The 20,622-nt window shown below is 44.0% G+C and overlaps 1 protein-coding gene across 1 annotated transcript in view; it reads right to left on the bottom strand.

Annotated features, from left to right (window-relative positions):
* LOC130112084 (CUB and sushi domain-containing protein 1-like) overlaps positions 1 to 20,622 on the bottom strand; it is a 729,421-nt gene that overhangs the window by 236,809 nt on the left and 471,990 nt on the right. The window contains exons 26-28 of the mRNA XM_056279382.1: positions 18,810 to 19,001; positions 5,416 to 5,542; positions 3,898 to 4,109 (exon numbers count right to left, since the gene is read on the bottom strand). Of these exons, the coding sequence (XP_056135357.1) occupies positions 3,898 to 4,109; positions 5,416 to 5,542; positions 18,810 to 19,001 (531 nt within the window). The remainder of the gene's footprint in view (positions 1 to 3,897; positions 4,110 to 5,415; positions 5,543 to 18,809; positions 19,002 to 20,622) is intronic.

Here is a 20,622-nt window from a genome sequence, read left to right as displayed (position 1 = left end):
CATCATGTGAGTGACCAGAAGAAAGTCATGTGAAAATGCAAGAACATATAAATTCTGTGCAGAAAGGCTGGGCTCAAACCCAGGACAGTAAGACAACAGCACTGACCACTGAGACACGGTGTTGCTCTTATCACTCGTAGCTTTGCTAAAAAGATTTATTTCATGCTGAGGTTCAACTAGGCCTGCAAAATGGTAGCTGGATAAGGCTCCATATCACATACTGCCACCGTACCAGGAAGAGAGCAGATAACACAGGTACATCGGAAACTGAATGAGGCTCCTATAATGTCTACGGGGTGCATTTTACTATTAAACAATTCGAAGGAAGACTGGCCAATTAATTTGTAAAACAGACAAAAGACAAAAGTTAGAAGAAAGAAGAAGAAAGCCACTTAATTTTGTCATTGTACAGGTTACAATGAAATGTGTCTTCTGCATTTAACCCATCCTATTGTATAGGAGCAGTGGGCAGCTGCAGCACCTGGGGACCAACTCCAGTTCTTCTTTCCATTCTACAAGTCCATTTCTCCTTCCTTCGTACCCAACCTCTCATACAACTTTCCACACGCCTCTTCCTTTGTTTTCGCCACCTCTCTCTTCACCTTACGCCGCATCGCCTTGTACTCCTGTCTACTTTCTTCATCTCTCTATCTCACTTCTTCACCAACCTCTTCCTCTGTATATGTTCCTGTACTTTAAAATTCCACCACCAAGTCTCCTCGTCTTCTTTCCTCTGACCGGATGACACACCAACTACCTTCCTAGCTGTCTCCCTCACTATTTCTGCAGTGGCTGCCCAGCCATCCAGCAACTCTTCACTACCTGTCTTAACTCCACCCTTAACTCCACACAACAGTCTTCCTTCTTCAACTTCCACTATTTGATCCTTGGCTCTGCCTTCACTCTCTTCCTCTTCTTGATGTCCAAAGTCATCCTACAGACCACCATCCAATGCTGCCTAGCTACATTCTCCCCTGTCACCACCTAGCAGTCTCCAATCCCTTTCAGATTGCATCTCCTGCATAAGATATAGTCCACCTGTGTGCATGTTCTTCCACTCTTGTAAGTCACTCTGTGTTCCTCCCTCTTCTTGAAATATGTATTCAGCACAGCCATTTCCATCCTTTTTGCAAAATACACCACCATCTATCCTTCCACATTCCTCTCCTTGACACCATACCTACCCATCACCTCTGTTCCCTTCACCAACATGCCCAATGAAATGCGCTCCAATCACCACTTTCTCCTTCTTGGGCACACTCGCCGGCACTTCATCCAACTCACTCCAGAATTATTCTTTCTATTTCATCTCACATCCAACTTGCAGGGTTCTATGTGCTGATAACACGCATCAACACACCTTCCCTTTCCAGCTTCATACTCATCACTCTGTCTGACACTGTTCACCTCCAACACAAAGGGTTTGTCACAAAAGGTGATCAGGCTTTTGCTGTTAGAGCCCCCACACTATGGAACTCTCTTCCTGTCATACTAAGACTAACCAGGTCTCTAGCTTCTTTTAAATCTCATCTTAAAACATTTCTTTTTATGAACGCTTTTACAGATGTTTGTTTTTATTTATTTATACTGTTTTTACTGTTACTATTATTTGGTCTTATTCTTAAATTTGCCTTGTCTAGTTTTATTTTTTTGTAAAGCACTTTGCAACATTGTTTTAGAAACGTGCTAAATGAATAAAGTTATTATTCTAACACACTCCTGACATACTCTTCCTTCAGGATTACCCCTACCCCATTTCTCCTCCCATTCACACCATGGTAGAAGAGTTTGAACCCACCTCCGATGCTCCTGGCCTTACTCCTCTTCCACCTCATCTCTTCCACACACAGTATATCTACCTTCCTTCTCCCCAACATTGGAGCCAGATCTCTCCCTTTACCAGTCATAGTGCCAACATTCAAAGTTCTGACTCTCACCTCCACACTCCTACCCTTCCTCCTCTCCAGCTGCCTCTGGACATGCCTTCCCACCTCTCCTTCTCCTTCACCCAGCGGTACCATAGTTTCTTTTTAGTACATGACACACAGAATGCACATTGTTTTATTCCACCGGCCTTGGTCTTGTGGCTAATAAAACAATCTAAAACAATCTAATATACGGACAGATAAATAACTTGACACAGATTTTGGTTTCATATAACATACTGTTTCGGCAATTTTTGACAGCACAGTTATCTATTTGGAGTGCACACATTTAGTTAACTTTGTTTGGTCAATTTTGCTAAATTAGTTTTCAGTAACTTATGTTATTTAATTTGCATGACGTTAATTCAGTTTTCTTTGATTTACCAGTTCCTGGGGGTTGCTGCTGGAGCTGGCTGGCTGGCCAACAACAGAAGTCCCAGCTGCATCAGACCCGTTTATATGGTGCTGATTGTCAAGTGGACTGCACCATTTTCCTCCTGCATCAAGGGTGGGGATGGGAGGGGGCAGTATTTTCTATTTTGATTTGTATTATTTCTTTGAAAACTGTGTTTTTGATATTGTTGTTTTATTATTTCCTTAGTTAATATTAGGTAGTGCTATACTGACATGTTCTGTGGTTATTGTAGTTGTTTTAATTGCTATGTCTTAGTCTATCCCCGTGTCTGAATGGCCTGACCAGCCACTATATGTTTCCCCCATGTCTCAGTTTGGCAGGTCAGTTTGTGCTGTTCAGTTCTCTTCTGTTAGTGCTTCAGTTTAGTTCTGTTATTTTGACCTCTTTTATGAGCCCAGAATTACTGTCAGAAGTATTTTTGCTTCTTCTTTTGCTTTTTTTAAATGAAAAAAAAAGAAAAACATTGGTCAAAAAAACTAGTTCTGTCTCTCTGGTCTACCTGCTTGGTCTGTGACATTTGCATATAAATATTCTGAATTGTACCTTTAAGACTACCGGCTCAGTATCTGATAAATAGCTGGGACAGAAGGAAGATAGTATACTGTATACGGCAGCTGAAAATAAACACTACTGTACTGCATTGAGGATATTTGTTGCCCTCAAACTTGCCATGTGGTGGTGGAGTATGGTACACACAAAAAGTAGTCAACAGACTTTACAAGCAAATGCTCCCAAGTACTTCCACAGGGGTAATACCATGCATCTCACTCTATGAAACAAACCTTCAAAATAAGATCAGCGTTCATATTCTCGAGGGGGGAAAAATGCACCAGTTTTGTAGATTCTGGCTATCAAAATGATTTTGTCAAGTAACAAACAAAAATGGGCATTAGTTGTTTGATACTGCTGTGAGAGAAAAAAATCACTACATTTGGTACACTGGATTTAAATATCACTTTTGAATTTTTATTGCTCTCCTCTAGTTTCCTTAACTATGGCTTGGGAGCCAAAACTGCATTATGGGCTTGTTCTTAGTCGGATACATCACAAGTGTACTAATATTAATGAGCCCAGGTCCCAGGGTGGGATGGTAAAATTTTCATTTGCACCCTCAACTGATTTTTTTTCATCTTTTCTTAAGAAATCCTATTAAAAGCTGTATTAGCTTGAAATTAATTTTCTTATGAAACATACGAATGAAGCTTGAAAAATACCTTAGTAATATGCAGGAAATATGTGTGTACGATCAGTACTGAGTGTGCTAATTATGTAATTAAGTTGCTAATTCAATAATGGATCCTTTTTCATAAATCAGCCTGGAGGATAGGCTGGGTCAAACCATCAAAATCTGTGTTTCAAAAAGGAATCATTGGCAAAGATGTGTTTCTCCTCACTTTTTTGAGTGTTGTTAGGTAAATTTCGATGAACAAACTCCAATCTGTCTGTTTGCCCGTCTCACAAAAACAACTGTCAACCACTTAAACTGCGTGTCCTCATGACTATTAAATTCCACTGAAGTGAGCATTGATGGACTGGTTATGGTACAGGGTTACTTACTGGAGAACTGTATGGAAAATCCCTGCTTGCTGATGAAGTAATCCGAATCAAACTGCAGGGTCAGGATGTTAAACGTGGAATGGGTGTCTTCGGGTAAGGCCGGACCTGACCATTCTTTCAGAAGGATCCCCCCCTCTGATGGGCCAGATGGACCGTCCCAGACTCTCAGTATATCATGCCCGACCTCCGTGTCGAAGACAATGAAGTGGAGGCTGAGAAGAACAGAATACGAGCACATGCACACAAAACCTCGATGTGAAATCTTGTGGTCAAACAAAGCGTCGAAGACAATTAAGTCGGGACATGGGAAGGACAGAAAGGATGCACAAACACATTCACGCAAAATCACACAACAGCCCATCTACCCGCACACACTTGCACACACATTCATTACTATCTGCAGTGGTAGCAGGTCCCACCAGTATGTGTTGAGCAACATGTAAGTGACATAATGACTAATGCGGTGTAGGCTCCTCCACAACAGCAAATATGACAGCCAACACCTCTTGACTTTAATTGCTGAATACATTATGACATGACAGTTTCGCCAGTGTCAGCACCTACTATAGTCCATGTACAGCAGAGCATGATCATGCACAATACTACTTCATTTTTACAACGAAAACTACTACTGCTTATATTACTACTACTACTACTATTGCTAATAATAAAGTATAAATATTGTTTTATAATTGAAATCATCAGTCCAGTCAACTACACCTACCCCCCCCCTTTTTTTTCTTCCTTCCAATTGTACTTGGCCAACTACCCCGCTCTTCCGAGCTGTCCCGGTCACTGCTCCACCCCCTCTGCCGATCCGGAGAGGGCTGCAGACTACCACATGCCTCCTCCGATACATGTGGGGTCGCCAGTCGCTTCTTTTCACCTGACAGTGAGGAGTTTCGCCAGGGGCACATAGTGCGTGGGAGGATCACATTATTCCCCCCAGTTCCCCCTCCCCCCTGAACAGGCGCCCCGACCTACCAGAGGACGCGCTAGTGCAATGACCAGGACACATACCCATATCTGGCTTCCCACCTGCAGACACGGCCTATGGTGTCTGTAGGGACGCCCGACCAAGCCGGTGGTAACACGAGGATTCGAACCGGCGATCCCTGTATTGGTAGGCAACGGAATAGTCCGCCACGCCATCCGGACGCCACAACTACACCTATTGTTTGATTATCTGGTAGTAGTAACAACTGGTCCTAACATTAGCATCCACAGAATGAATTCTTCTTTTTTTTGTATGGAACATGGCCTTTCCATTTTGAATAAATAATAATAATGAATGAATTATTACATTATAATTGTTAAAACTGATATAAACCTGCCATGATGTGCAGCTGTGTAAGGGTACAGTGGCGAAGTCATAATTTCTCTAATATATTATCAACTCACACTTGCCAGTATCTGCAAACCAGATTCAGTGAGAGGTGGTTAACAATTGATACAACGCCAGGTATCATCATATACAATATGCAGTGGCAGCACATGACAGCATTAATTCATAATTACCTGATAGTCTTGCCAGTATCAGCCTCTATAGTCCAGGTACAGTGGAGGTTGTTGTCATATGGAGCAGGATAACCAGGAGACAGGATACGGCCAGACACTGCACCAGTTATGTGGCCGCCACACTCCGCTACAAGGACACGACACACACAAATATATCACTGGAATATATTAAAAAATTTTTTGTGGACTTTTCCCCCTCTTCCCCTCCAATTGCATCCAGCCAATAATCCCACTCTTCCAAGCCGTCCCGGTTGCCACTCCACCCCCTCTGCCGATTCGGGTAGTGCTGCAGACTACCACATGCCTCCTCCGATACATGTGGAGTTGCCAGCCGCTTCTTTTAACCTGACAGTGAGGTGTTCTGCCAGGGGCATGTAGCGCATGGGAGGATCACGCTATTCCCCCCCAGTTCCCCCTCCCCCTTGAATAGGCACCCTGACCGACCAGAGGAGGCGCTAGTGCAGCGACCAGGACACATACCTACATCTGGTTTCCCCCTGTAGACACAGCAAATTGTGTCTGTAGCGATGCCCGACCAAGCCGGGGGTAACACGGGGATTCAAACTGGCAATCTCCATGTTGGTAGGCAACGGAATACACTACTACACTACCCGGACCCCCCTTGAGATTTTCTGACATATTTTCATAATATTTTACAACCAGAGACTGCCCAGTTATCTGATCTCCACTATCGAGTGTTAGTGAGCGAGTCTCACATGTCACAACTCGTGCAGCAGGCTCCCTAATTATTTTGGCCACTGTCCTGTCTTATAGTGGAAATCTGTGATATTCTCCATGAATAAATCATAATTTCTTCCATTTTGGACCATGGAGTAAGTTTGCAATAATAAAAAATACCATAGTTGGAGACACTCTCCATACACTGCGGTTGACATTTTTGATGGGCAAAGACAATCATGGTGCAGTGGCAAACATATTGCTACTCAAACGGGAAAAAGCACTGAAAAGTGCTGACAATGTGGAGATGTTTCTGTTGGTGAGGTCATCTACCAACTGTACCAACTGACATTGGCTGCTACACCTTGTTTGTGGTTGTTGCTGACCAGGGGAAGATCAGGTCGGGTAACCATGGATCTCAGCTTTACTTTCATCGTCATGCTGTTTTGTTTTTACTTCATCGAGTTAAATGTATTTGAGCAGAAAAATAATATGCTCACTAGTTTCGTAACTACAAGCCCTCCTACACACTATTTCAACTCCAAAACTTGTCACATCACTTGGCTGTAAATTACACTGAGGCACTATGACTGCATTAAATGAGAGCAACTTAACAAAAGTCTGACTCATCAAATTAGCCTTGAGCTTCAAGACTGTCATTATTCTCGATACGGAATTGTCTTAAGGGAATCAGCCAAGTTTTTCACTGAGTACCCACTGGATAACAATGCGGAAAGTTCAGCTTCGACAGCCGTTTCCATTTTTCACATTAACATTATATTTTAATATTAGTATGATGAGTTTTGACATTAACAATATATGTCATTTATTTGTATGCTGTTGCTTTCTCATATGGAGTCTACAGCAGAGTGGAGGGAGATAGGAGAGAGAGAGAGAAAAACTAGTAGGTAGTTTTTATCTCTTATGTTTGTACTTACATATTATATTATATTATATTATATTACATTGTGGCGGCGCAGTGATTAGTGCTCGCCTCACAGCAAGAAGAAGGTCCTGGGTTCAAGCCCCAGGGTAGTCCAACCTTGGGGGTAATCCCAGGTCATCCTCTGTGTGGAGTTTGCATGTTCTCCCCGTGTCTGCGTGGGTTTCCTCCGGGTGCTCTGGTTTCCCCCCACAGTCCAAAGACATGTAGGTCAGGTGAATCGGCCGTACTAAATTGTCCCTTTGTGTAAATGTGTGTGTGTGTCGACCCTGTGATGGCCTGGCGGCCTGTCCAGGGTGTCTCCCCGCCTGCCGCTCAATAACTGCTGGGATAGGCTCCAGCATCCCGCAAACCTGAGAGCAGGACAAGTGCATTGGATAATGGATGGATTGGATAATGGATGGATTGCATTATATTATATTATATTATATTATATGTATCATATATTGTATTATATATATGTATGTTGTGTGTTATATGTATGCATCTCATATGTTTGGACCTGCCACCCAATGACTGCTGGGATAGGCTCCAGCATCCCCATGAACCTGAGTAGGATAAGCGGTTTGGATAATGGATGGATGGATGGATGGATGGATGGAAGGATGGATGTTTGTACTTGCTAGTATACACTGTGCACTGTGACCAACTGAGCCACCATATTATACATGTTTATGAAGCAGACAGACAGACAGACAGACAGACAGACAGACACACACACACACACACACACACACACACACACACACACACACACACACACATATATACTATATATATACACACAGTTGCTATCAAAATGATTCAACCCCACTGCAAATTAGGTTTATTGGCAAAAACTACAAACTGTCAGCTGTTTGCAATAAACAAATCAAACAAGAACAATTTAAATAGCTCAACACGACTAATATTACAAGTGGTTACTCCAAATTCAATACAAAATACCACTTTTAATGACCACTGCAGTCTCAAAAATTATTCAACCCCTTCATGACAAGCCTCTTTAGTACTTTGTAGAGTACCCTTTTGCTGTTATGACCTGCTGCAAACGTGATGCATAGCCAGACACCAGCTTCTAGCAGCATTCCTGAGGAATCTTAGCTCATTCCTCATGGGCAATGGCATCCAGTTCACTAATCTTCTTGGGTTTGCGTGCTGCAACCGCCCTCTTCAAATACCACCGGAGATTTTCTATGGGGTTCAAGTGAGGTGACTGTGACAGCCACTCTAGAATCTTCCAGGACTTCTTCTGAAACCAAGCCTTGGTGGACTTTGAGGTACGTTTGGGATCATTGTCCTGTTGGAAGGTCCAATGACGCCAAAGCTTCAGCTTCCTCACAGACGGCATGACGTTTTCTCCTTTCCTTATACTTGATTGAATCCATCTTGCTCTCCACACGCTGCAGGTTTCCAGTGCCAGAGAAAACAGAGCAGCCCCAGAGCATCACTGAGCCACCGCCATGCTTCACTGTAGGCAGGGTGTTCTTTTCAGTGTATGCTTCATTCTTTCTCCTCCAGACATACCACTGATCCATAGGCCCGAAAAGTTCCAGTTTTGTTTCATCGCGCCACAGAACAGAATCCCAAAACCTCTTTGGCTTATTTATATGGTTTTGAGCATATTGGAGCTGACTTTTCTTGTGCTTTTGGGTCAGTAGTGGTATACGTCTTGGAGTTCAGGCATGCAGCCCTTCAGCGTTTAGTATGCGCCTTACTGTGCAAACTGCAACCTCAGTGCCTGCTGCCACCAAGTCTAATTGCAGGTCTTTTGCAGTCACTCGAGGGTTTTTGACCCCCTGCCTCCTCAGGAATCTGGTGGCAGCCGTCGATAGCTTCCTCTTTCTGCCACGTCCAGGTAGTGCAGCCACTATTCCTTTAACTTTGAACTTGCGAACTATGCTTCCAACTGTATCTCTAGGAACAGTCAGTGCCTTTGCTATCTTTTTGTATCCTTTTCCTTGTTTGTGCAAGGCAATGATCTCTTCTCTTAACTTTTTGGACAATTCTCTTGACTTAGTCATATTTCTAACATGCAATCAAACGTCACCGTCAACAACCCCCTAGCCAGTCCAGGTATTTGATGCATTCTATCTCAAGCATACCTGATGTAACTAATGAAGCCCTTGATTAGTTGCATCAGGTGTGCTTGAGACAACACCTGATTTGCAAATGTGTGCTGTTATGAGGGATTCTATTCAGGGGGTTGAATAATTTTGAGACTGCAGTAGTCATTAAAAGTAACATTTTGTGTTGGATTTGGATAAAACCTTTGTAATATTAGTTTTACTGAACTAGTTACACTGTTATTGTGTAATGTGCTTATTGCAAACAGCTGAAAGATTGTACATTTTGCCAATAAACCTAATATGCAATGGGGTTGAATAATTTTGATTGCAACTGTATCTATGTATACACACACACACACACACACACACACACACACACACACACACACATATATACATCTACACACACACACACACATATATATACATATACACTACCGTTCAAAAGTTTGGGATCACCCAAACAATTTTGTGTTTTCCATGAAAAGTCACACTTATTCACCACCATATGTTGTGAAATGAATAGAAAATAGAATCAAGACATTGACAAGGTTAGAAATAATGATTTGTATTTGAAATAAGATTTTTTTTACATCAAACTTTGCTTTCGTCAAAGAATCCTCCATTTGCAGCAATTACAGCATTGCAGACCTTTGGCATTCTAGCTGTTAATTTGTTGAGGTAATCTGGAGAAATTGCACCCCACGCTTCCAGAAGCAGCTCCCACAAGTTGGATTGGTTGGATGGGCACTTCTTTGAGCAGATTGAGTTTCTGGAGCATCACATTTGTGGGGTCAATTAAACGCTCAAAATGGCCAGAAAAAGATAACTTTCATCTGAAACTCGACAGTCTATTCTTGTTCTTAGAAATGAAGGCTATTCCATGCGAGAAATTGCTAAGAAATTGAAGATTTCCTACACCGGTGTGTACTACTCCCTTCAGAGGACAGCACAAACAGGCTCTAACCAGAGTAGAAAAAGAAGTGGGAGGCCGCGTTGCACAACTGAGCAAGAAGATAAGTACATTAGAGTCTCTAGTTTGAGAAACAGACGCCTCACAGGTCCCCAACTGGCATCTTCATTAAATAGTACCTGTTAGAGCCTGTTTGTGCTGTCCTCTGAAGGGAGTAGTACACACCGGTGTAGGAAATCTTCAATTTCTTAGCAATTTCTCGCATGGAATAGCCTTCATTTCTAAGAACAAGAATAGACTGTCGAGTTTCAGATGAAAGTTCTCTTTTTCTGGCCATTTTGAGCATTTAATTGACCCCACAAATGTGATGCTCCAGAAACTCAATCTGCTCAAAGAAGTGCCCATCCAACCAATCCAACTTGTGGGAGCTGCTTCTGGAAGCGTGGGGTGCAATTTCTCCAGATTACCTCAACAAATTAACAGCTAGAATGCCAAAGGTCTGCAATGCTGTAATTGCTGCAAATGGAGGATTCTTTGACGAAAGCAAAGTTTGATGTAAAAAAAATCTTATTTCAAATACAAATCATTATTTCTAACCTTGTCAATGTCTTGACTCTATTTTCTATTCATTTCACAACATATGGTGGTGAATAAGTGTGACTTTTCATGGAAAACACGAAATTGTTTGGGTGATCCCAAACTTTTGAACGGTAGTGTACATATATCCATTATCCGAACCGCTATATAGGCCAAGCATATGTTTATGTGTGTCTGTATTTTGTATCTGCATGTAAAGAGCAAGCCTTTAGATCAGGGCTGCAACCCAAATTGCCGTGACAATCTATTGCTGTCAGATTACCTCGGGGTGGACACATGCAAACACACATGCACACAATGGCAAACAAACACACACCTAAACGTAAAACATACACTTAATGTACGCACACACACACACAAACACACACACGCACACGCACAGAAAAACCCACTGAGGCCCGGCATGCCCATCCACCCACTCACCTCTTGAAGCATCCACATACACCTTGCTTTATTGCTGCATTACTGCTTCCTTGTTCCTTCCTGTTTACCATCTGTTTAATTGCACCTTGTGATCTTCTCGAGCCCCTCATCCTGCCCTTTTATTTCCACAACCCTCTAACCTTCCTAATCTAATAACAAAATATCCTGAATTATCTACGCATCTGGCACAGGCTGCTGAAACGCTGCCTTGCTTACAGTCACACTCCACATTCCTCTAGTGTGTGTTAAAGTCTTACTTCCTCCATTCCTCCAGTTCCGCATGCTCCGATATACCCGGGCTCTGTACTGTTTCACACACTCCTATAATGTGTATGGATATAAACTAAAACAACAGGGAAACACAGGCCGGGGCTCCGGTGTTCCTGACATCTGTATGCACACTGTGTACTAGTCCGCACAAACGCACATACAATGGCACACATCAGAGTTCCTAAACTGCAGTTAGTCACTGTTCGCACAAGATTTTGAAGCAGAGAAGGAGAAATTACCCTGGCCTTTTCCACCCAGAAGGAGGAAATAATGTGAGTGAGTGAGGGAGAGTGTGAGTGAGTGAGTGAGTGAGTGAGTGAGTGAGTGAGTGAGTGAGTGAGTGAGTGAGTGAGTGAGAGAGAGAAACAATGTGAGTGAGTGAGTGAGTGACAGTGTGAGTGAGTGAGTGAGTTGTGTGAGAGAGAGAGTGTGAGTGAATGAGTGACTGAGTGTGTGTGTGTGTGTGTGTGTGAGAAAGAGAGAGAGAGAAAGAGAGAGAGAGAGAGCGCTCAGGCCAAGGACAACTAATATATCCTGGGTCAGAAAAAGAGAGACAGATGAACATACATACATTTGGAGAAAGCAGACATGGAGAGAAGGGACAGTGACAATGAGACCAAAAAAAAAAAAAAACAACACAGGGATAAGATCGCAGCTCTGTTTCACTCCAAGCGGGATTGAGAAAGGCAGCACATAACTGTTCCAGCTCCTAATCACCACACCGACATATGCATATATGGCACTGCAGACGACAGGGAGAGACAAGCAGAGAGAGGAATGACAGACAAAAGAGGTAGAGACAAAGGTAGCTAATTAGCCCAGGGAGAGACGGTTGGCCCTGGGCATCACCAGCGACTATCAGCCTGATTCCTGGCACACCTGAAATGAGGCAGAGAAAGAGTGGTCTCAAATTAATGACTGACTGTGGAGGTGCGGAGGGACACTAACACACACACACACACACACACACAGGTCTGCTTAGGGGGACCAAGGCGGATTTTCCACCATGTCGCTAGTGGGCTAGTGATTAGTTTGTACCACTTTGTGGGTGTTGACTGGTAGTGCTCTGAGTAAATGATGTCAAGTCCCAAACGATTTAGGTTAAATCCAGCAGCTATTTTCTCTGGGAGATAGGAGTTCGCCGTGATGCCTTTCAGCCCCAATGACTTGTCATCTAGTGGGTAAAATGTTGACTTCGGTGCTAATGAAGCATGCTTTGTGCAATATCGCCACACAACAGCACATCGGAAAACAGACTATGCATTGCCCTTGTAAGATAGTCAGCCATTTTTTTCTCATTTCATCACATTGAATTTAGTAAATACATGTAAGAACCTGCCTGTATGATATGTCTATGTATATTCTGAAGAACAGCAATGGACTTCTAGAAAGATCTAAATGTACCTCCAAATCTTGAAGGAAAGTATATGACCTTGGCCAAAGGGACAGGTGGAATCCTTGGAATCAGGAATCTTGACTCAGGAACAATTTACTGTCATTTCTTTCAAGTACTTGTGTACACAAAAGAAACAAAATTCCGCTTCACCAAGCCCACAGCAGTGTGACATAAAGGCAAAAATACAAATCCAAAATTACCAAAAACGACACCACCAAAAACATACAAAAACAGAGCAAAAAACAAACAGCTAACAACACAGTCCACTCAGTGCAACACAGTCCAAAAAATTCCACTGTCCAGAGAACGAACGCCAGCCAGGATGACTGTCGGAACTGCTGGTGTGCATGGGCTAGCAGTTAGCTTAGCCTGCCCTGCTTCCGCGTCCTGCCAGATCGCCCTCAGTGTTTCCTCCTTGGGCGCAGCTCCAATCAGGGCCACGGCCCCTGGGCCCACCGGACACAGCAGACCAGGCTCTCCCAGCAAATCCAACACCAGCTCTCTCAGCCAGACACCTTCGACACACCTCCCCGCACTCCACACGACGACACCAAAACACAGTCAATGCTAGCCGAGGCTGCCACCAGACCGCCCTCGGTGTTATTGGAACTGCTGGTCTGCATGGGCTAGCAGTTAGCTAAGCCTGCCCCGCTTCTGTGTCCCGTCAGACCGCCACTGATGTTACCTCCTCGGGCACAGATCCAGTCAGGGCCGCGGCCCCTGGGCCCACAGGACGCAGCAGACCAAGCTCTCCCAGCTGATCAAGCGCCAGCCCTCCCAGCCATCAAACGAAGACAAAACAAACTTAGACACAGACGTGGACAAAGACACCGCATGGACGGCACTGGGCAAGGCTGCCGCAAATGCAAATTGCGCCGCCATCTTCCCACACCGGTGCTGGGCGAGGCCGCTGCAAACGTGAATTCGCGCTGCCATCTTTCCATACCGGAAGCAGAATGTGCCTTTACACAAGTACCTCTTATTTCCTCTCTAATTTCTCCAACCCACGATTACTGTATGGGAAGTTTGGAACACAAATCGCCTGTTGGAAGTCAAACAGTTTCCATACATTTGCTACCGTGCATCAAATGAGTGAAACAAACTGAATGTGTAATTATTTGGATTATCATTTAGACTGGCGATTCAGTCCAAATGATAATCCTGTTACAGTGAAACAATTATGACATGCAACAAATAAATCAAATGTCCTCCTAACTTACAGTGCTCGCTCCAACAGATGTGTGCATGAACGCGTGAAATACAAGACAACAAGACCTGAGATAACTGTGGCTTGCTTATGTTACACTGCCATGGCCCATCTGGAGACACTCTCACTTTTGGGCAAAAAGGGTATAAATGGGCATTAGGAGGTAGACACCAGACCGGAAGAAACAAAAAAGTGTCAACTTATTTACATTGACTTGCTACAGGTTAATCATTAGTATAATAATCATTAGTATGTGTGCGTGTGTGTGTGTGTGTATGTATGAGTATATATAGGTATGTATGTGTGTATATATACATACATACATATATACATACATATACACACACACACACACACACATATATATATAGTATTATATGTAAATGATAACATTTACATTATACAATTATATTATACAGTGGACAGTCACCTGTCAAATCTAAACAACTACTGCATATGCTGCTGACAATCTCCTTTGAAAAACCCAGGGCATGTGTATGATGCACGCTTCTGTCCACTGAAGACTCCAGCGCAGCAGCTGGCTCAGTTCCCAATAAACCACATCCCTGGAGCAACACATCTTTACATTAACCTACTGGAAATAAGCTGATGGGTTGCAAAGAGTAATGTCCATCTTCTCTGCTCTTCCACCCCCTCACTCAAAATAGGTTTAGCATATCAGCACTTAGTCACACACACACACACACACACACACACACACAATACAAATGCCCCATCCCCAAGGTCTTTATTAGTTATTGCCATGCATCCATTCATTCTTCCATAAATCAAGGTATGTCCCAGTTTCTGGTTGTTCCAATGGATGTCCCAGTTTCTTCTGGCTTTTGCTGTTTCTCCAGCAGGTGATAACATCTACCAAAAACCTCCTTCTAGGCATCTAAATTCATTGGGAGGTCAGTGTTTACTTTTCAAAGTAACACTTCTACTTGCAAATTTTTATTTTTTAGGGAGCCTTTGAGTAGTGGACAATCAAAAGTTAAATTCTGTAGTATCTTACTTACTGCCAACAGACAAATCAATTTGATCTCTCATCTCTCATCATCAGCTGCTTCTCCGGGGTCGGGCTGCGGTGGCAGCTAGCTAAGTAGGGCACTCTAGACGTCCCTCTCCCCAGCAACGCCCTCCAGCTGCTCCTGGGGGATGCCAAGGCGTTCCCAGGCCAGAATGGACATGTTGTCCCTCCAGCGAGTTCTGGGTCTACCCTGGGGTCTCCTCCCAGTTGGGCTGCCTGGACCAGTCTGTGATGCCGAAAGTCGGCATGCCCCGGTCCCCGCCTTTGCCTGCTGGGGTCAGGTCATGGTGGCAGTAAGCTAAGTAGGGCACTCCAGACGTCCTTCTCCCCAGCAACGCCCTCCAGCTCCTCCTGGGGGATCCCAAGGCATTCCCAGGTCAGATTGGACATATAGTCCCTCCAGCGAGTTCTGGGTCTACCCCGGGGTTTCCTCTCAGTTGGTCCTCCTGGACCAGTCTGTGATGCCAGAAGTCGGCACGCCCCGGTTCCTGCCTTTGCCTGCCGCTCGGCCTGCATTGCACCCTACCCAAATGCTCATCTCCATGGGTCGACGGTCTACGGGGTGGTGGCTCCATGTTGTTTTTTCAGGCTGGGTCCGACCGGGTCCAATGGGCCAAGGCCTGGCCACCAGACACTCGCTGGCGAGCTCCCTTCCCAATGTCAAATGAATTTGAACTACATATTAAATTTGTATATGATCACACTGAATTACACAATTTGTATTAATTTCTTAAAATCAAACTGCATTCCCTTGTTTCACATTCAGTTCATCAGTTCAATTTATCAAAAAAGTTCAGTTTCTAAAGGAAGTATTTTTTAAAATTTTTTTTTTGCAAGCCATGATTTCAAAATGAACTCCCCAAAAGTGTACGATTTGCGGCAGCAAAGACACAACTGCCAATGCATTCACTGGGATTAAGCCCACGTACTGTACCGTGCATGCACGAGCCAGAAATGATGCGGCGGTATGAAAGCCTGATGTCACACACCAAGAGACTTGCACATGTCCCCAAATCAACCAACTCTGTGGTGTCACCTTAGTGAGTGTGAATGTGTTGGTATGGCAAACACATCGAATGTTTGGCATACTCCCCACCATTCTAATTAACATCTGCCCACTACCAGCTAAAGTTAAATCTGCCTTCTGGCAGCGCTGTGCCACACTACCTGACAAATGTTCACATAGATTCAGACTCTGGATGTGCCAAATGAGGTACCTTTAATCTCGATCATTTCCTGAAAATTAAATTCATGTTGATGGGTCCACACATACCCACAGCCGTTGCATAGCTGTACCCTTTCTCCTAAACTCAATACAATTGTGTACCGTCATTCATTTTGCATTTTCAACAGGGAATTTTTCCCTATGCTTTGCTTTTTCAAGTTAAAGTTGGTCAATGCAGCTGTAGCTAATTTTGACTACGGACATTTGAAACATTTTGCAGCTACAGCAGCATGCCAGACGTTCAGCTGGTTATTTCATCCCACAGCACAAGCACCATGACCAAGGCACAGACCCCCTCAACGCAGCCAAACACCACCAACTGCAACTGCCGTGCTAAGGCATCGTGCCCTCTTGAAGGAAAATGCCAAACAGACAGAGTCATCTACCAGGCATCGGTGACAAGGGAAGACAACTGCAAAGTGGACACCTCCATTGGACTAACAGAGGGCCCTTTTAAAATGAGGTTTAATGCCCATATGAGTAGCTTCAGGAGTGAGCATGCAAAACATGCAACGGCCTTAAGCTGCCACATTTGATCATTGGTAGACAAGAATATTAATTACTCTATTTCATGGAAAATCCTCACGAAGAGCAACACGTATTCAATTACCAGTAAAAGATGTAACCTGTGCTTGGCAGAGAAATATTACATTATTTGCAAGCCTGATATGTCCACCTTGAACAGTAGAAATGAATTGGCCACCAGCTGTAGACACCAAAAAAAAAAAAACAGCTTTGTAACTATAAGTAAAATAATGTCTTTATTATTATCTCCCCCCATTAGATGATACACATGTGACATTTATTAGATGTTATATTTTATATTTTACCTGCCTGCCCTTCCAACTGTGCCCCAACACCACCCCACTATATGATACACGTAAATTACCCCATTTTGTGTTATCTTGTTAATTTTAAATGTATGCTATTTCAAGTGCCCCGGCCCTTTAAATCCTTGCTTTTTCAAAACAAGCCCCAACCCCTACCCCATTGGTTGTAATGTTTTCTACCCCACCACTGGCGGCTGTGCATCGTAACTATCTACCCCATTGGTTGTAATATTTCAAATGTTTTCTATCCTCTCATTGGTTGGTGTCCACCGAAATTAGGGGCGTGGCGTGGGGCAACATAATATTTATTGACTGTGTTCTTCTTTGTTGTTTAATCACACTGGCAGCTGATAAGTGCGTGACGGACGAAACAAGCTTGTACTGAAATGCTTTAAAGTTTTTTTTCATACATCTATCTTAATATTCCACTCCTTTTATCTACACCATTGATGGTTTCCAGGAAAGAAAAAAAATATGACAGGATAAGCGGTTTGGATAATGGATGGATGAATGGATGAATTTTTCTCCCCAGTTGTATCCGGCCGATTACCCCACTCTTTTGAGTTGTCCCGGTTGCTGCTCCATCCCCTCTGCCAATCCAGGGAGGGCTGAAGACATGTCTCCTCCGATACATGTGGAGTTGCCAGCTGCTTCTTTTCACCTGACAGTGAGGAGTTTCACCAGGGGGACGTAGCATGTGGGAGGATCACACTGTTCCCCTCAGTTCCCCCTCCCCCCTGAACAGGCGCCCCAACCAACCAGAGGAGGTGCTAGTGCAGCGACCAGGACACATACCCACATCCGGCTTCCCACCTGCAGACACAGCCAATTGTGTCTGTGGGGATGCCTGAGCAAGCCGAGGGTAACACGGGGATTCGAACCGGCAATCCCCATTCAAATTATATCGAGGCAGCACCAACCCCTCACCAACTCCTCCAATTACAACGCACTCCCTCATTCATTAAGTCTTGCACATGCTTTAACTCTATCATGTATTAATAGCAGTCGTATGGCATTAAATGAATCTCCCCGATATGTCAACACAATTTCTGGATTCCAATAGAAAGTAATCCCTCCTTTCTGTCTGTTTTTTTGTTTATTTTGTTTTTTTCCCCTCTAATTGAGTGAAAAAGTCTGTTTGATAAGCCTTCGCTTGGATTTAAGGTTATTATAGAAATCCCTGCCGGAATATCGGACTGCTTTGCAGAGAATTAGTTGACCTGTGTTTGTACCCGTCTGCTAGTATCGACAAAAAAGAATCATGAAAGAAAAAATAAATAAATACAAAAATACAAAAAATAGCCAACTTCTAAATATACAACTATCAGCACAAAGGTCGAAACTCTTACTTCGACGTGACTTCTAAACAATTTGAAATCCACCAGCATCACCTGAATCCTGATATCTTACTGTCACGCGTTTGTCTTTTCAACCATTTTTAATTTTCCCATTTTTAGTTTGAGAATTCAACAATGACTCCACTTAGTTCTTAATTACTCGGTGCCATGTGCAGAACATGTCTAATGTAGATGAAGAGAATGAAACAGTGGTCCGTGTTAACAACACAGGCTTGAATCATCATCTGCAATGGAGGTTAATGACTCCGACCTCCTCTCCGTGATATCTCCTCTCCCTGAACTCCATATGTACCATAACACCAAAAACAATTACAATCTCACTCAACAACTACACAACCTGTAGCATGGAGGTCCCTGGGTATTTGTGGCTTGTTTACCACCTCTCACAACACAAAGGTGTTAGATTAAGGAGAATCAACAGGGTGACTAACGTGCACCCTTGCTTATGTACTAACCTAAACAGGAAGGAAGTGGTTTGTCCCAGACACGCCGGTCTCCGCTGAGACAGGTGAGTGTGCTGCTGCCGTGGAGGCTGTACCCGGGGTTGCAGGAGTACAGAACGAACGTGTTGGCGTAGTGGCCGTCATCCTGGATCTTGTAGCCATAACTGGGCACACCCGGCTCCTCACACCGGACAAGGTCGAAACCTAGGAGCACACATAACACCGGTTAAGGGAAGAATACACTCGAGAGCGTAGGCATGTAGTAATGTGCCTGTTGGCCAGTGAGCATACACACACACACACACATGCTCACTAACAAACACATGCATACAGGCGCACGCACACACGCACACACACACACACACACACACACACACATACACATACACGCACACACACACGTGCTCGCTAACAAACATGCACACACACACACACACACACACACACAAATTAGGTCAGTGTCTCCATGCAATTACACAAAGTTGTGTTAATGAACAGAGTGAGTCAGAACAGTTTTGGGCACAAGCACACATCCCCCCTCAGCAGGGTGTCACTAGTGGGACGTTCAGTCTTCAGTCCCAGCAGTTATGCCAGCTATGTGCTACAGCTACAAAGGAAGCTGTTGCACATTTTGAAAGGATTTGACTGATTTCCATGTTGACAAACATATATTTAAATAAATAAATAAAATACAATACATTTCTATAGAAAATTCTGGAAACTACAAAATTTTTCCTCAATGGGAAGTCTGACTCTTTGAATGTGACAACGGTGAAACGTTTTCACGTTGACTTTTCCTTGGGATCTTTTGAGACAAGATTTCACGAGATGCAATCGCCATGTGTCAACAGGTGGCCTGAAAGTGTACGTTTTACATCTCCTGTGGCCGGCTGCAGTCAAAAAGCTATATATTGCAGCTGCAGCACCTAAGCAAGAAATCTGTGTTATGCTGAACTGAATCCCCGGCTTCTGAACTACTCCCCCTAAGCTTTCACACAAGCGCACACCTACAGAGTTGAGTTAAGGGAGGAAATTATAATGTTTTGTGCGTGTTCAAGACAACAGGGGACTGGGGAGTCTCTCGCCCTCAAGCCAGAAGGATAAACTAGGGGAGGAAATCAGCCCAGCCTGAATTGTAGTATTAAAATTCAACCTCAGCATGTATGCTGAACCCCAACCTCTCAGGACAGTATGGTTGGTTCTTCAGGTTAGGTTCTTCAGGTTAGGTTTCTACACTTCCTGGTTGTCCTGAGCACACCACCATGTCTCGCACCCCGAGTACTGCCACGGCTCAGCTGGTAATCGCTCAAATGTGGGCGTTTTTTTCCCCATCCATCCATTCATCCATCCATCCATTCGTGGCAGCAGACCAGATGTGCCTCTCACTCGTCAGCCTCTCAATGTGAAGACTTAGAAAAAAGTGGGCGGTGAGGTGGCCCAACTGTTAGCGCTGTCGCGTCACATCAAGAAGGTCCTGGGTTCAAACCCCAAGGTTGTCCAAAGTTGGGGGTCACCCCAGGTCATCCTCTGTGTGGAGTTTGCATGTTGTATCTACTACTACTTTCGGCTGCTCCCGTTAGGGGTCGCCACAGCGGATCATCCATTTCTTCCTGTCTTCTGCATCTTCCGCTGTCACACCAGCCACCTGCATGTCTTCCCTCACCACATCCATAAACCTCCTCTTTGGCCTTCCTCTTTTCCTCTTTCCTGGCAGCTCCATATTCAGCATCCTTCTCCTAATATACCCAGCATCTCTCCTCCACACATGTCCAAGCAATATCAATCTTGCCTCTCTTGCTTTGTCTCCAAACTGTCCAACTTGAGC

The sequence above is a fragment of the Lampris incognitus genome, chromosome 4 (genome assembly GCF_029633865.1).
Source record: "Lampris incognitus isolate fLamInc1 chromosome 4, fLamInc1.hap2, whole genome shotgun sequence".
Taxonomy (NCBI): domain Eukaryota; kingdom Metazoa; phylum Chordata; class Actinopteri; order Lampriformes; family Lampridae; genus Lampris; species Lampris incognitus.
The sequence above is the reverse complement of the archived record's forward strand: the minus strand, read 5'-3'. Positions and strand labels throughout refer to the sequence as shown.